Here is a 15789-nt window from a genome sequence, read left to right as displayed (position 1 = left end):
TGGTGCCTGCACCCAATATAATGCAAGTGACACTAGTAGGGAAATAGTTTTAGTACTGGTTGGGAACCCCCTTCAGTACCGGTTCTGCAACCGGTACCGGGAATAAACGAAAATCCAGCCTGGCCCCGCACACCCCCACCCCCCGCCGCCCCACCGCCGGCCCCCTCCGCCGCCCTCCGCCCACCTCCTACCATCGCCCGCCTCCGCCATGCCCTGCCGCCGGTCCCGGCCTCCCGCCACCCTCCTCCGCTCTCTCCCCGTCTACCCTCCGCCGCCCCCGTCCGCCCTCCACCCGCTGCCGCTCCCGCCCTCCGCCCTCCTCCGCTCCCGCTTGCCCGCCCTCCTTCACCCCTCCACGCGTTCCTTCGCCGCGGATCTGCTCCTCCGCCACTCCTCACCTCGCCCCGCCGCCGCTTCTCACCGCCGGTGAGGGGCGAGCGGAGGGGGGAGGGGAGGGGAGGCAGATTGAGTGAGGGGGAGTGGAGGGAGAGAGATAGAGGGGGCAGCGTGGGAGAGAGATAGTGGAGGAAGGGGGACGGGATAATAAATTAAGAGCAGGCAGCGTGGGGGTTGGCGGACGGGAGATTTAGTACCGGGTGGGAACCTCACCCGGTACTAAAGGGGGTCATAGGGGCCTCCTCGGGGACTATCTTTTAGACCCGGTACTAATGCTCACATTAGTACCGGATCAAAATGCAACCGATACTGAGCCTCGGGATGAAAGGTTCGTTCCCTAATACGTACGATCGACAGGCTACAAGCTCATCCACGTACGTCTCCATTGCGTTGCGTCCAACGTGGAGGCAAGATAATGCAAGAAGTGATCTCATAGATTCTACGTGTTATGATCAGGAGAAAAGAATGCCCATATGAATACACATAGGTGAATTGAAGAAGAAAGGCAGTAGCAGATTAGAGGCAAGTTGTAGTAGATGCATCATATTGTTCTTTGTACTATGCTAGCTTACGATGCCATGGATTGCATTTCTTGTGTTGTACAACGAACATATGTGATCCGAGATACGTGGCACACGTACGGGCATGTGGAGCTAGGGGGTACAATTATTGGCCAAAGCAAAGCAAAGCCCCGGGCATCTGGGCAAGCTAATAAGCTTTTGCTGCTTCTTTCCTGATCGAATTGCTTGCTTGCTCTGATGATCTATCTGTACGTGTCGTGGCGAGCAAGCAGCTAGCTAGCTGATCCATCTGAAAGAGGAGAAGAGAATAACCCTAAGCAAGCATTGGAAAGGTCAGAGAGCTAGAGAGAGATAGCAATGGCGATATGATATGATGGTGTGGAGCGAACGAGGCATGGAGCATATAAATATTCCCGGTTTGGATTTGGTCGGGTCATCCTGGGAACGCAATATATATAATGCACGACAGGTGTTGGTTGGTTAGGCAGCTAGACGATGCATGCGAAAAAGCCCTGAGGTGGCGATGCCTCAACTGGAAATCACACCGTCCAATGCAAAGATCTTTCATTCTTTGCAATGCATATGTCAATCTCACCTCATCTATCCAGTGCCTGTTCACCACGCATGCACGCATCTTTATCAACAGTTGTCTTCCTAGCTTCTTGCACAATACCTATTGCATGCTACGTAGTACGTACTACTATGGAGTTCCTTGTTATCATTAATGTTAATTTAAAGGTGCATGTGTCTTTTGCTACTCCTACTAATATGTCCTAAAATCTCTAGAATATCCTGTATTGCTTGCTAAACATTAAAACGCACGCACCAACAGTTGTGTCCCTGGTTGCAGCTGACTTTTTAGCTAGGTAGAGATTATATTCTCTCAGCCGAAAAGATCGAGCGAGTTTCTTCATTCATTGTTCTTTTCGAAATATAGCTAGTTGCCTAGTTTTAGCGACGACGTCCAATATTCATTTCACCATGTACGTAGCTATTAATCTATGAGTTTGTAGCTAGAGATGCTTTGAATTAACCATGAACAGTCAAAAATATCCCCTCCTGCCCATCCACATCCGCACATATTTGATGGATGGCTTAATATCTGTTGCAAACAGGGATGATTGGTTGCTAGCTCCGCTCCACTCCACTCCACTCCACAATGAGCTAGCCAACCAGGCTAGAGTCCATTTGCGAGATGATTATTAAACGCTTTGCAAGAATAGAATGGGGGTACTTTACATTGGCTTTTACTTGGAACAAGTACTCCTTTTACCAATGTGCATGCTACTGTGGACAAACACTGCAGACTCGATCCACAATCAAAACTGACAAGATCTTGTGTTAGCTGTAAGTGGCCTTTCGATGCTGGCCATTCTTTCCCATGAAACATATATGGTGGATCAGTCTCTCTCTTACAAGGAAAGGGGGAAATAAAAAGGCGCATCCTAGGGCAATCTAACGGCATATTTGACTGATCTTCATGGAGCTTGGGCAAACGCGACAAGTGTCCCTAAGACAGATGCCAGCTACCCAGCTAGTGTACGGCGGACAAAGGCCTTTGATGCCGCCGTCGTCTCTGACGAAATAAAGCTATATGTCTATACCCGTGTCGTGTGTGGTAGCCGTGCGATGCCTTTGCGATCGAAGAATACGCATCATGATCAGCATACACGTGTCCTCACACCTGCTCATGGAACAATCACAAGTACACGGCCTAATAAAGCGCTTCTAATGATCTATACTCCTCATGACAAAAATATGCGTGTGCTTTCGGTGACGACCGACTTTCACTTGTAATGACAAATAGCTATATATCTAAGACCTGCAGTACTATATTCTTGTCCAACAATGAAATGAAATAAAGCATATATAATTCGATTTGAACCAAAAAAAAATCTTGTAACATAACATTTGATCTACCATTAGTCAAATATGCACATATTTATTAGTGTACCAAGTTGCATCAACAGGTTAATATTGAAAAAATAATTTTAGAAAATTAATTTTGATTTTGTAGTAGACAAGCCCCCTATCTAGCAGTCTAATGGTAATGACTGATTCAGCTGGATTACCCGCTGGCTATACGTGCAGTTGGTACCTTTTGACACATTTTCCGCAAACGATCGATCTTCAAGTGGACTGGAATCCATATGCAAGCTGCCAACGACCTACAGCTAGATCTTGAAATATCTGCGTGTTTGCCGCTATCATATCGATCGGTGGATGGGATGGACAATTGAAGAAGCTTGCTGGTCCGTTCATCAGGGTCACTAGCCTCTAGCGCTGGCTATCTGCCAATTGACACAAGACTTGCGTGATGCATTGTGTCTTTTGCTGCAGATGCGCTGCATGCTTCGCAGCATTAGCCACACCTACCTACATGGACAAGCACTGATGGTATCCTCGATCCTTGGCATGCAGTGCTCATGCTCTGCCCATGACGGCAAAACATCGAGATAGTTCCATGATCGAGCACGTATATATACAAGTTGATGGAGAAACTCCACACAAGGAAGCCGACCCATCTCTTTCACCCAAAAGCTCTATCTGTCGACGCCGCTGCACCACATCACACCAGGTACGCAAGGCACAGGCAGCACGGCAAGCGTGATGTGGCCGGCGACAGCGTCATGCGACGTCTACGTGAGATGAATTTCCTTCTTCCAGGTTCAATTCAGTGTTGTCATCAACTCAGCACAACAGGCCGCCCACCCACAGATTAGCAATTACCATGGGCGCCAAGCAACGGGGGCGTCTTGTCTTTGTTGCAACCGGCTTACATACCAGCCGCAACAGCAAGCCTCTTTGTTTCGGACAGCACAAGCAACGGCTCATGGGTGCCTGCTTGTCGCTATTCCAGATCCAGATATATAGCCAAGCCAACAACAGAGCATACAGTTCATTCCAAACAGCAGCACCCACACCTCAGATCCAAAGGCCTCAGCTCTGCATGTATTCATCACTTATGGCATTGGCTCATTGCAGTTTGGGATGGTTACGCTTTGCAACACAGAATCTCACATCTCAGATAATGACAAGACGCTTTGACAGAATGAACACCTTAAACTAAGACCTAATCATCTTACAGCTTTCCATTCTCACCTTACAACTTTTCTTTTTCACAACAGTTACAAACACAATCGCACCTGCTAGTTACAAAACAACAATCTTTAATCTTTTGCCTCAATCGGAAGCCCACCAGCTAGCTATCTACTTTCCCAAACTCCAAGAGTCACCTCCAGAAACCCGGACCCATTCCATACGGTGGCCTCTGCACCAGCCTATTGTCGATACGCTGCACCTGCTGAGCACCATTGGTACCATACGGGTGAAGCCCATTGAGCACCGGATGGTGGGCTGCTGGAGGACCAAACATAGCCTGGCTTTGATGCTGCAGCTGAATCCCAGGATACACATGAAGGAAATCACCCTGTGGTCGACCTAGCAATCCCTGATGAGGGTGATGATAAGCTGAGTGCAAATGCGGGGGTGGCAACCCATAACCAAAAGCGGGAGGGGCGATCATATGCTGAGGTAATTGCGCAAACTGATTAATGATTGGCCTGGTGAGTACTGCCTGATGCATTCTTTGAGGAGGGACAGAAACACTGGGAGGCCGTGAACTAGAAGTGTATACAGTAGCCTTCGCTTTCTTTTGTTGCACATGACTGCTTCCCGAGTCACGCCCCATGTTGCCGCTCTTCTTCTTATCATCTTTCTGGCCAGGACAAATGGCTGGCTTATCCTGCTCAAGGGGCTTTTCTCTCCTGTCATCTTTCTGGCTGGGAGAAATGACTGCCTTATCCTGCTCAAGGGGCTTCTTCTTCTTAGCTGTGCTTGTCTTGTTTGGATTAACACACTTCCTCTTTACAGCTTTCTGGCTGGGGTTAGTGACTGGCTTAATCTGGTTCAAAGGCCCAAACAAAAGGGCCTTTAGCTCGGGCGCAGCAATTTTACCCATAAAGAACTTGCTCAAATCAGATACAGTAGCCCTTAGACATTCACAGATTTTCCGCATCTGCCCTATCCCTACACATCTGGCGAAATTCTGTGAGTGGTCCAAGAAGTCCTCAACCTGCATGAATTGTTGGGGTACATAAATAATGCTTTGCATGCACTGTCCAATATAATGTTAAACCCAAAACCATAGGAGACTTACACTCAAGTTGCCAACACCTTTTGCCCAGGTCTTTGATATCCATGATCCTTCAAAATTGCTGGCACAGAGCCCTTGCTCCCATAAACCCTCCACTGATACTAGCTGCATGAGATAAGGCCAGGAGTGAGCAGAACAACCTAACAACTAAAGATGGAGTTTGAGAAACCGAATCAACATGCAAGCTTAGTCAAAAGGTGTATATTTGTTAAAAAGTGCATAGTTTTCACAAGTGGTGTATATGAAGACACAATGCCAAAAAGGAACAGAAGAGTTAAAAAGATAACTTCAAGCTTAACTAGTTACATATTAGATGAACAAATTATGCTACCAAGTGTGATAACTCAGTCCTCTGAGTAAAAAAAAAAAGGTTTTTTTTATTGAGAATTAGAGTAACAGCGCCATAGCTCAAGTGAACAGGCCTCCAGTTCCCACAGGGTAAGGCTGAGTTCTGAGTTTAGGGGGGTGCTGGAGTTCAGACATGTTTTCGAGGTGAGGGGGCTAGATCTTTTTTGTCAGTTAGTGTAACATCTCCAAAAGGGTGCAATGATTATTACCCAAAAAGATAAACAGAAAAATCATCAAAGCTAGTATTTCTATAGGTCCAAAAATAAAATATCGATATGCGACAAACATAAATAGCAGGTGAACTAAAACAACTCACTTTAATCATCATTGATACAAAAAGTTCAGCAATAGATTCTTTATTGCTACTCCCAAAACCTTTGAATAGTGAGACATTCTTCTGGATACTTGCAAAATCTGAACCATCTTCAAGAAAATAGAAACTATCTTATTAGCATATATAGCTGGATGATAGCATGAGAACCCAGAAAATGCATTTGCAGGAGAATGACATGTTCCCAAATTTAAGGGAGTACCTTTCAATATGGCAGAAAATGCAGGCAATATCGGAGGGCGCCGGGTCTGCAATCCACATTTGTACAATTATTAAGGAACACATTCATCTTTTCCATGTTTAAATATAAAAAGAGTGTTGCTACTAACAGCCATCATATACATTTAGCCCACAAATCTATTATGGAAATTCCATATGAACAGTGAAATTACTTTCTACTCATGATCACAAAAAATGACAGAAAACCAAACCAAAAGTAACAGTGTCAGTTTACCTGTAAATGGAAAGCAACTAAAGAAATAATTGCCATTGAGCTCATCGTTTGATCTTTGGGGCTGTTAACATCATGTGCCTTGGCCCAGAACTTCATCTGTATAATAAATCAGCTGTTGTCATATCATGCGTATGTGAAGTTTCATGTCACTTAGCATCTCAATCAAAACCAAGATAGCAAGACAAAGAATCGCAATACCAGATAACAAAGTATCCGGAATCTTTCATCAATTGATGAAATAAATTTAATAATCATTGATCTTGACATGCCATCTTTGTTTTCTATTGAAATATCACACTCTACACCAGTTCCCTGATCAGTAACCTTCAACACAGGAACTCTAGCAGTTGAAATAGGTAAAACCCCATAACAACGACCATTTCCTGAAATTGGTAATACATGGGATATATTAGACAAGAGAAAGCCAAGACACTTAAAACTGGCGTTGAAATGTTTTTGCTAACTGCATTGTCACATGTCCAACATGTCCAGGAATGTGAATTTTGCTGGTATCTAACAGCATGCATCTAAAGGAGTATTTTGTTGGCTACATTATCCTCAGTTCCTCACTTTTTCCTTCACTAGACCCCTCCCATATCAATCCTATCCGACAACCTTGTTGAAAAAAGAAGAATCCAATCATACAACTGCCAAAAGAATACACTAATAGTTACACAGCTGCTGCCAAGTCAAGATCGCCATCCTAATTTAATGTGGTTACAATGTCACAACACAACAGCCGCCAATCTAAGGCGAAATAAGCGTATACACTACACATTTAACTTTTCCTTCAGAACAGTTTTAGTACACGCATGGTGGCGTCGCTGTGTCAGAAGTTTTTTTTTTTTAAAAAAAGGTTTCACAATGTCTGTATTGAGTCAGACATTCCATTACTATTGCACATATATGCAAGCAGCAGCTTCTCTGATTACTATTGATCCAGTTAATGTTTTCTCAGATGAACTTTCATGACCACTTCAAGATTACTTTGGGCATATACAAACTTGCTGGGTCTGTATTTTATAAGTTCCAATCCTTGATTGCTCAAATAATTCAAGTAACAGATTAAGAGTGTGTGTCTAACAAAATCTAGTGTACATTTTAGATGAAAAGGCAACCAAATGCTAGGGAAAATGTGAGAGAAATCTGCTTAGAACAATAATTACTCTGATGAGAATATAGGGTTTTTGTAAGCTTCCTAATAGCATTAATCTTGTCCTTGCGAGGATACAGATCCTTGGTATCAGTATTAAAGTTGACCGAAAGGTCAAGGTCACTTTCAGGAGTAAATAGATCCATTGTGAATGATCCGAATGCTTCCACAACTGGAAACCCATCCTTTTTACCTGAAAAGAAACACCAACCTGGTCACACCATCATGCAAATTCAAAATGTTCAGATGGAAAACAAAGACTTCCTAGTAGAAGTGGTAGATAAGCAATTTGGCAGAACACATGCTGGACTAACGCAAGTCAAACCTACACATGATACTGACAAGAACTGCACTTGGCTGGAATTTAACAGAAGTCAAACCAAGTTCCAACAAAATTCCCAAAACCATAACAGGCCATAAATTAAACCAGGCACATTTCAGAACACACTTTTTTTTTCTTGATTCTCTATCAACGTAGAACATTTTCTTTATAAGTTTTTTCTACTATTTGAAGCATAAATATTTTCTAAGACACCAAACTCGTAAAATATCCGTAAAAGATGTTTTTGGCAAAATACTGTTCTCCTGACTGTGATGTGTTGTAAAGAATGAGATATCATTGGTGCATGATTCAATAACATGCCTGATTGTACGTGCACCTATAGATTTACAAGATAATAGGTTAATAGGCTTTCCGCAACCATTCATGGATGTGGTGTTTTCATGTCGTATATACACAACAAAAGGAAGAAGCCTTTTTTCGCCCCAAGAAAGTTTGAGTAGGCTTTTTAAGCTGTGTATATTTCTATGCAATTTTACATTCTAAATAAATATCAGGCACAATCGGTTTCAATGATTGCAAAGGCACATTGCGAGAATACAAATCCTTCACCCCATGATTATGCACAAAAGATCTCTTACCAAAAATCTGTTGGGCGATTTTGTTGAAGACATCGATCATAACCTGTCGGTTCTCATAGTCGACAGGCTTTGGTTGCAATGATGCATACATTTCCTGCAGTACATCCTCAAGGGTTGGAAGCAGAGCAGGATCAATGAAGCATGCCTTGGATTCCACCTCGCTTTTTTCTGCAAGGCTGTGTAGTGCTGCATGTAATACAGAATTTAGATAAGATAACATTGTTTACAACGTGCATAGAAGTTTAAGATCATGAAATTGTGGATGCAGGCTGGATTCTAGGTGGTCAGTAAGGTAAGAAATAACATTGCAAGTTTATAGGCCTTTTGCATGCTCAGAGAGACGACTTATTTTGCGGGGGTTTTTTTTTAAAAAAAAGGAAAGAGGCTACACTTGTAATATTCAAAGCAACTTAAGCAATACTAAACAAGTGGCTACAAAATGAATGATCCTACTACGAGTCCTAAAAAACGTATCATAAAGAACGAGCTCCACGTGTATGCAACCCGATCCACTTTACTGATGCAAACCGCAGGACATGGTGTTTGGATGTAATTAGCCGTCCAATCGGGAATTGAGATAGCACGACAAGTAACAGACAGAATCTACGCTTCGTAACTTCCACGAGTAACAAAGCGCAGTGAAAGGAAGTTTATTTATTCCTCTGTTGGATGAGGAAGGGTTCTTTTCGGACAGCACAGGGATCGGCATGGCGCCATGTAATAATTTCCTGTTGCGTTGATACCTTCACATTATATCTGATCTGTTCTACTCTAGCCTGACTGCTCCAAATGTATGCGACCAGGTCAGTTGGGAGCAGCAGCAAGGTTGAGGAAGAGCAATACAATACAGGTGCAGGCCGCAGATAAGCAGATACAGTAGATATGTACCTTGGGAATCCCATGAGATTGCGACGGGGGGCCTGCATGATGGCAAAGAAAGCAAATTTGAAACCTATGAGAAGCCGAAGGAAGAAGGAAATCCATGTTTGCCGCGATGCACCAAGCATCGGCGTCGCAGCGGTCTGTCGCAAGGGGGAAAAATCCTACCGCGGCGGCAGACTAGAAAAACACAGGCTCTTTTTGCATCTGATAAGAATGTAGGAGCGAATAGGCGACTAGAATCGTGCCTCCGCGCCTCCAATTTCGCCAGAGGGGAAGATAAGCAACCGAACAGTAGGTACGGGGAAAGAGCAAGGGGAGAAGAAGAAGAAAGAAGATGGAACCTGGGGAGGAGGCCCGGTAGAGAGGAGCCCTCGGGTCCTAAAGGCGGGGCGGCGGCGGCCATGGCGTCGGACTCAGAGCGCCGGCGGCCGTCGAGATCGGCGACGACGGCACAGCGGTCGGGCTCGGGTGTGAAGAAGGTTGCTGCTAGTCGCGGCCGGAATCGTCGAAGGAGGCCGCCTTCAACCAGCTCGTCTGGCGGCCCAGTTAGCGCACCAGCCAGAGACTATCGATTTGATTGATTAGTCCCACCTCGGCTGGGTGAGAGCGGGCGAGACCCCGCTGCGTGGATAACAAGGGAGGCAGGGGTACCGTTCCAAAACCACGCAGCTGCGCGGTGAGCACAGAGCGAACTATTCTTTCGCCTTTTACTAAAGAATACCGTGTGCGCGCCGCACGTAGCAGCATACGCCTATTTTTGGAGGGTGCTCCCCCTTACCGGGAGGGCCCCAACAATCAAAAATCAAAATTTGTTTCTTCCTGAATGCTAACATTGCAGAGTTTGTTGGCTGTAGGAGACCAAGAGTAAAGTGCATAGGCATTTCAATTTTGAAATTCAGGGAAGATTGCAAACCGAAGAGTTTCTTTCAGGGAATGGTCAACTGTATGATTTACCAAGCCAATTTGCCTGCCACAGGGAGTGGAATGACAGTGCCGCACATATGTGCTAACGAAGTAAAACAACCCAACTACTCTTCAAGGGTTGTATGCAGGTAACTGTTATTTCTTGACTGTTAGATACGTATACTATGTTTTCCTCCACCCTGACAATTTCCCTTCTCTATACTATCACCGATATATCTGCACACCCTGGATCCCCCATGGATCATCAACCCAACCTTGCCTTGCAACAGATTATTGCCACCATCCACTCAGTCCATGGGGTCCTGGAGAAAATTCTGGAAAGGGTTTCAGATGACAAACCTGACAGAAACCATGAGCACTTTCATTCAGATCCCAATGATGGTCTGGAATTTCTGGCGTTGGAGGCTAACAACATTCACGAGCTAGCCATGGAGATCGAATCCAAGCTCTCAGGGCGCATGGATATGCAGAGGAAGGATAGAACCAGGATGGAGAACAAAGTGTCAAGTCTAGTGAAGGAGAATCAAGAGATACATACCATGTTGAAGGCTGCTATAACTGAGAAGGAGGCGGCGGAGGATAGCCTTCGTGCATTGAAGGGCGAAAAGGAGCAGGGAAGAAGTGCCATCTTGCAGATTGCTGAGAGAGGATTGCACAAGGTTGGCTTTGGCTTCATCATGGAGGTGATAAGCGGCGAGCCAAAAAGCGAGGAGGAGCCAACCACCTCTGGTACAGCAACTGCGACATCTGATGGAAGAGAAAATGAACAAGAGCACATCAGTCTGGTAAATAGTTCTATCCTCAGTCTTCATCTATTTGTACTAGGATTCAGCAGTTTAAATTTAAGAAATAATTATTCTGCAAATGACCCTCCTATTAGTAACTGCTCCCTCGATTCCATCATCCTAACTTGGCCCCTTTAAGTCAAAAAATAAAGAACTTGTTCTATGACTTGACAAAGTATGCAGCTAAAATTGTCATGATCATACTATTATCATTACAAGTTGTCTATTGAAACCATTTCTCGTTGGAAAACTTGTCAGTAATCAAATAATTCAAACTGTTCCATTTCAGGCTTGTGTAATTGAAACTACAGTGAAAACCCTGCATGGTGATATCAGTGATCTAAGGCAGGCCTTTGACAAATCCAGGTAAAACAAGAAAATAATGACTAAAGGTGGACTGCTCAAACAAATATAAAGTTGCTTCATGTGATCTCTGTTAAATGCCAAGTATAAAATTTCTTTTTAACAGGTCAGATTGCGATCATTTCCAACTTCTTGCTGCTGAACGGGCTCAGAAGATAAACAACCTTGAACCGTATATAAAGGATTTGGAAGAAAGAGAGAGCTTCCTAGTTCACAGTGTAAGCGGACATATATTTTGTACAGCTTGTTATTCACTAGCCAGGTAAATGAGAAGGATCTGAAGTCTCTTTTTCAATGCCTAAGGTGGAAGACCTCACTCTAGAAATGAAAGCAGTAGAACAGGAGGCTACAAGATGGAGGGAAGCATGTGAACAGGAGGTAGAAGCTGGAAAATCTGCCATCAAAGAACTCAACCAGGAGGTAATCTAACTTTAAGATGATGTCATGAGGCTACTTCTCATTCTGCCAAATGACATGTTTTCATGAGGTACCTTAGTAATAACATGTCACTGTTTACTAACTAGAAAATGCACAAAATCAATATCCTAGAGTTCTCAGTCATACCAACAGGGAAAAAATACATCTGATACAGTTTAAAAAAAATACATCTGATTAAATGATGATACCTTAAGAATAGCAAATGTCAAAGGTACATTATCGTTATGTATGTTCTAATGGGATATAATTCCAGATTGCCTTGCTCAGAGAAGAACTGGGAACGGTAAAAGCAGACTTGGAGACTGCAAACAGTAAGCTACAGCTAAAAGAGAAATTAGCAGCCAGTGCAATGGCAGCACAAGCAGCTGCAGATGCATGCCTCAAGCTTGCTGACAGAAGATCTGCTGGGCTGCAACGGAGGATAGAAGAGTTGACGAGACAAATAGAGCAAGAAGATGCGCATGGAAGAAAGGAGAGAGGAAGTACTCGCAGAAGATTAAGGTATATCTGCTGGCCTTGGCAGCAACTTCAAGTTATATCAGCATCCTGTCAAGCTAGAACATGGTTTGTTGATCAGAATGGTAGATTGCTACCAAGGACAGAAGCACTATTGCAGACAAGAATCTAACTTCTCTTCTCACACATTCATTCCCTGTAATAGACTCCTGCCTCACTGGCTCCCTATATTGCACTTTCTACCCCTCATTTTGTAATAGTAGTTTTATGTAAGCACGATTTTACGCATCTAGGGTAGCATATACTAAGTTCAAGTGGTCTTGACATCAGATCTAACATTGGTAGCACAAGACAAATCATCCAACTTTCATCTCTATCAAATGGGTACCATTTCAGAAAATAATCAATTATATAGTGAAAACCAATGCACCTGTTATAAAACGCCCAAAGACAAGAAACTAAAAGAAAGTACTTCAGTGTTGATGTAACATTGATTACTTACTGGATTTGTCTTGTGCAATGTATCTTCATGGGTTTCTCATTCACCCATCTGCTCACTGAACAGAAGCATATGGAACCTTGCATTGGTAGTCAATTAGTCACAAATTCTTCTATACTCCTGTTGACTCTTCCATTTTCTGAACACCAGCTGCGGCACCACAGCATCAAGATGGTACAGACCCATCCATCATTAGTTCTGTATAGGATTCCCTATAACTAAATAAAGAAAGAAACACAGAAGAGATATTTCCATTCAGCAAAAGAAGAATAAACTTGTTTGCCACATTTACCTAAAAGTAGAGACCTTATGGTATCACATGATGCATCGTGTTCTCGGAAATAATTGTAATAGCAAATGTTTAATTATATAGTACATCTGCACCTTTGAACTGCCATTCTTGAGAAATGATTATACGGAATTTTATTATAGAACAATGCAACATATGAACAAACTTAGATGAAAGGGGATGGCGTTTGAATCGCTGGGATAATAATTGAATGAGTATCACAGTGTCTTTAACTATGAACAGGCAGTACATAAATTTCTGAATTGGCAATAAGCATTATCAATATCAAGCATAGCTATCCCTTTACATTCAGAAATCACACACTAGGTTACGAGGGGGTAGTGCCCATGAAATAGCATCAGTCTGGGAGTTAGTAAGAAAGTCCAACAAGGACAAGCAGATCAATCAGATGGGCTATGCGTACAACTTGTCACTTTGCCTTCTTTACTAAAGATGTAGAAGTAACTGAAGGCAATGTCCTCTTCTTGTTAAAGGCACTGGTTCTGCTTTCAGACTCATCACAATCATCATCACTAGCCTCATTCGCCTCCTTAGCAGTTCTATTCTCCTCCTCCAAGGCCTTTCTCTTCTGTGCATTCACCTTCCCGAGCAATCTCCTCTCAATTGGATCAGTGGGAGGCGCACGCTTCACACCGGGGGCCACTTTAGCACCAAGACCAAGCCTACAAAACTTCTACAGTCACATACCAGTTATCGAGGAGTGCTAAAAAGAGAAAACAATGAACTATATACCTTGATGGCCGGCCCTCAAAATCCTTATCATTGGGTTCATCTGGCTCCGATGCACTCATTTTGTCCACCCATGTCTGAGCCTGAGAATGATTGATGACATGGGTAAGTAGGGTGGGAAATAGCACAATGGGGAGTGCAAAGGGCATGTGAAAATCATGGAGTTGGCCTCACATAGTTGAAAGCATTCGATTAAACAACACTGACAACTAAACCAAGAGAGTATTATTGGCCGTGCAGACCTCTTGATGCAGCATAAACTCTTCAATACCTACTTCTGTAAATTGAAACTGCAGGGCTGCAGCTTGAACACTACCCTGATGCAGCATCACAGCATCTACGCAAAAGCAGGGCGCACATGGGAAGCGACAGTGGGTAAACAATCGTGGAGGTGTAATTTCTTTTCCTCCCCCATTGGAATCGCGTCGAACAGGTTAGGGGCAGCGTCTACAAAACCTAACGCCGGTAAAAGAAGAGGACAACATTGCATCGAGCCATGGAATACCAGTGAAGGAGCAGACCACACTCCAGAGGGAACAAAGAAGGGAAGGAATCGAGGAGCCGAGTAGACGGAGAGGCGGAGCTCACCAGCTTGAGGGCCTTGTTGAGCGTGACCACCTTGGGGAGCGGCGCCTTCTTCTTCTTCTCATCCGGAGGCGGCGTCTCGGTCGCCATCGCCAGCAGTTGACGCGGCGGCGCGTCGATCGAGGAGTAGCGAAGGGCAGTGGCGGCGTTGGGTCGGGCGGCGAGGAGACGGTGGCTGCGCTGCGGAGACTGGCGTCAGGCCGGAGGTAGGCGGAGAAGTAGAGTGGGCCATGGAACCAGTTGTAGTCATCCAATTGTGGGCCGGTCCAACTGTGAGCAATGCAGCCCATACAGAGTTTCGATTAATTTCATTGTGTATGCAGCCCAACTGTAAATTTGTTCGTAGATTTGATCGATGGAGAAGAGAACTTTACACAGTTCAACATGTGCTATGTTCATCTTACTAGGCCTACAAGATCATGAGATTTGTCGCAGCACTAGCAAACGATCTACTTGTACAGAATTTCAAGAACATTTTAGCCGCTTCTGGTGACGAGATACAGGACAATTTCAGGAGAGGCAGCCAAGATTTAAGTGCACCAGATGCTCAACTAGTCTTCAGTAGCTGACCCAAGGTCAATACATAAGACTGTCTCTGTCTTTGTACCAGGTAGTGCAGTGTATAAAGGAAGAGAAACTAAAAAGGTCTGAAGCTAAATTACCCGCTAGCTGCCTCCAACCCGTCTTTTTTTGTTTTTTACTCTTTTTTTAAAAGATTTTCACAAATAGGCTCCTGGCGAAAATATTTCAGAATCTGGACCCTTAGTTTGGCGTCACCATCGGCGCCAGCGGGTTTGGTGTCTAGGTCGTTGCGCTGTTGATGACGTGGATGCTGACATGGCACCAACCTAGGTTACACAGGGCCAAGGCAGATTTCGTTTCTCTCTTTCCCCTCCTCTCATTCGACATTTCCCCGCCGGCTGCCCATCGCTTGTCCCCTTCCGCCCACTGCTCCTCCACGCCCTCCCGCCGCGTCTCCACGCCCGCCGTTGCCCGCCGCTCCTCCCCGCCCGCCCGCCGCTCCTCCACGCGCCCGCCGCACCAGCCCGTCGCCCCGCCAACTGGCCTGGGAGTGGGAGCCGCTGCCCCTGGCCACCGGGCGCAGGGCATGCTACCCCTGCCCCCTACGCGAAGGGCGCCGCAGCCCCAGGTTTCCTCCGCGCCCCCCCCCCCCTGGCCTCTTGGCGCAAGGAACCGCCGCCCCTAGCCATTTGGCGCAGGGCGCCGCAGCAGCCCCACCCCGCCTCCACGCCGGCTGTCCCCTGCAAGGTAATAGATAGTTAGATAGGATAGTTAGATACAATTTAGATAGATAGATAGATAGATAGATAGATAGATAGATAGATAGATAGATAGATAGAATTTAGATAGAATAGTTAGATACGCTTGTGCACACATGTAGTCCCCACTTCATGCCTTTCTGGGACCCTAGAGAGTGGCCTCCATATGATGGGCCAAAGTACATTGCAGATCCAACTGACCATTGGAACAAGTGTGGATCAAGGAAGAGGACGAGGCACAGGATGGTTATGGATAAG

At 44.8% G+C, this 15789-nt stretch overlaps 3 protein-coding genes and 1 non-coding gene across 7 annotated transcripts; 2 read left to right on the top strand and 2 right to left on the bottom strand.

The window, feature by feature from the left end:
• Positions 1-3842: 3842 nt before the first annotated feature.
• Positions 3843-9720, bottom strand: LOC117860587 (protein HESO1). Of its 3 annotated transcripts, none has more exons than XM_034743911.2 (10): positions 9504-9720; positions 9169-9200; positions 8281-8466; positions 7373-7552; positions 6405-6589; positions 6207-6302; positions 5955-6000; positions 5738-5844; positions 5077-5178; positions 3843-4992 (listed from the first exon to the last, which is right to left on the bottom strand). In XM_034743911.2, exons 1-10 carry the CDS (start codon positions 9563-9565, stop codon positions 4150-4152), a joined length of 1839 nt encoding a protein of 612 aa, XP_034599802.1. In that variant the 5' UTR covers positions 9566-9720; the 3' UTR covers positions 3843-4149. The 3 variants fall into 3 exon arrangements, with proteins under 3 accessions (XP_034599802.1, XP_034599804.1, XP_034599805.1); XM_034743913.2 differs by having other exon boundaries at positions 5738-5835; XM_034743914.2 differs by lacking the exon at positions 9169-9200 and having other exon boundaries at positions 9504-9645.
• A 107-nt stretch (positions 9721-9827) lies between these two features.
• On the top strand, positions 9828-12484 carry LOC117860588 (uncharacterized protein At3g49055). Of its 2 annotated transcripts, XM_034743916.2 has the most exons (6): positions 9828-10214; positions 10356-10871; positions 11161-11237; positions 11341-11452; positions 11538-11654; positions 11926-12484. In XM_034743916.2, exons 1-6 carry the CDS (start codon positions 10209-10211, stop codon positions 12298-12300), a joined length of 1203 nt encoding a protein of 400 aa, XP_034599807.1. In that variant the 5' UTR covers positions 9828-10208; the 3' UTR covers positions 12301-12484. The 2 variants fall into 2 exon arrangements, with proteins under 2 accessions (XP_034599807.1, XP_034599806.1); XM_034743915.2 differs by having other exon boundaries at positions 9829-10871.
• LOC117862285 (U5 spliceosomal RNA) lies at positions 9830-9949 on the top strand. The gene has a single exon (XR_004641940.1). It is a non-coding gene; the product is annotated as a U5 spliceosomal RNA (small nuclear RNA).
• A 613-nt stretch (positions 12485-13097) lies between the features above and the next one.
• LOC117860589 (uncharacterized) lies at positions 13098-14452 on the bottom strand. Its single transcript, XM_034743917.2, has 3 exons — positions 14255-14452; positions 13670-13749; positions 13098-13599 (listed from the first exon to the last, which is right to left on the bottom strand). The coding sequence occupies exons 1-3, from the start codon at positions 14339-14341 to the stop codon at positions 13347-13349; spliced, it is 420 nt and encodes a 139-aa protein (XP_034599808.1). The 5' UTR covers positions 14342-14452; the 3' UTR covers positions 13098-13346.
• Between the last annotated feature and the right edge of the window lie 1337 nt (positions 14453-15789).

This window comes from Setaria viridis, chromosome 6 (assembly GCF_005286985.2).
Source record: "Setaria viridis chromosome 6, Setaria_viridis_v4.0, whole genome shotgun sequence".
Lineage (NCBI taxonomy): Eukaryota > Viridiplantae > Streptophyta > Magnoliopsida > Poales > Poaceae > Setaria > Setaria viridis.
The sequence above is the reverse complement of the archived record's forward strand: the minus strand, read 5'-3'. Positions and strand labels throughout refer to the sequence as shown.

Bases quoted from the DNA above. Each gene is read 5' to 3' on its own strand.
- LOC117860588 (XM_034743915.2), top strand. From the start codon at position 10,251: ATGTTTTCCTCCACCCTGACAATTTCCCTTCTCTATACTATCACCGAT. The intron at 10,872-11,160 runs GTAAATAGTTCT...GTTCCATTTCAG, and splicing joins AACAAGAGCACATCAGTCTG to GCTTGTGTAATTGAAACTAC. The intron at 11,238-11,340 runs GTAAAACAAGAA...TCTTTTTAACAG, and splicing joins CAGGCCTTTGACAAATCCAG to GTCAGATTGCGATCATTTCC.
- LOC117860587 (XM_034743911.2), bottom strand. From the start codon at position 9,565: ATGGCCGCCGCCGCCCCGCCTTTAGGACCCGAGGGCTCCTCTCTACCG. The intron at 5,845-5,954 runs GTACTCCCTTAA...ATTTTCTTGAAG, and splicing joins ATTTTCTGCCATATTGAAAG to ATGGTTCAGATTTTGCAAGT. The intron at 4,993-5,076 runs GTAAGTCTCCTA...CAATTCATGCAG, and splicing joins AAGGTGTTGGCAACTTGAGT to GTTGAGGACTTCTTGGACCA.
- LOC117860589 (XM_034743917.2), bottom strand. From the start codon at position 14,341: ATGGCGACCGAGACGCCGCCTCCGGATGAGAAGAAGAAGAAGGCGCCG. The intron at 13,750-14,254 runs GTGAGCTCCGCC...AATCATTCTCAG, and splicing joins TCAACAAGGCCCTCAAGCTG to GCTCAGACATGGGTGGACAA. The intron at 13,600-13,669 runs GTATATAGTTCA...GAAGTTTTGTAG, and splicing joins TTTGAGGGCCGGCCATCAAG to GCTTGGTCTTGGTGCTAAAG.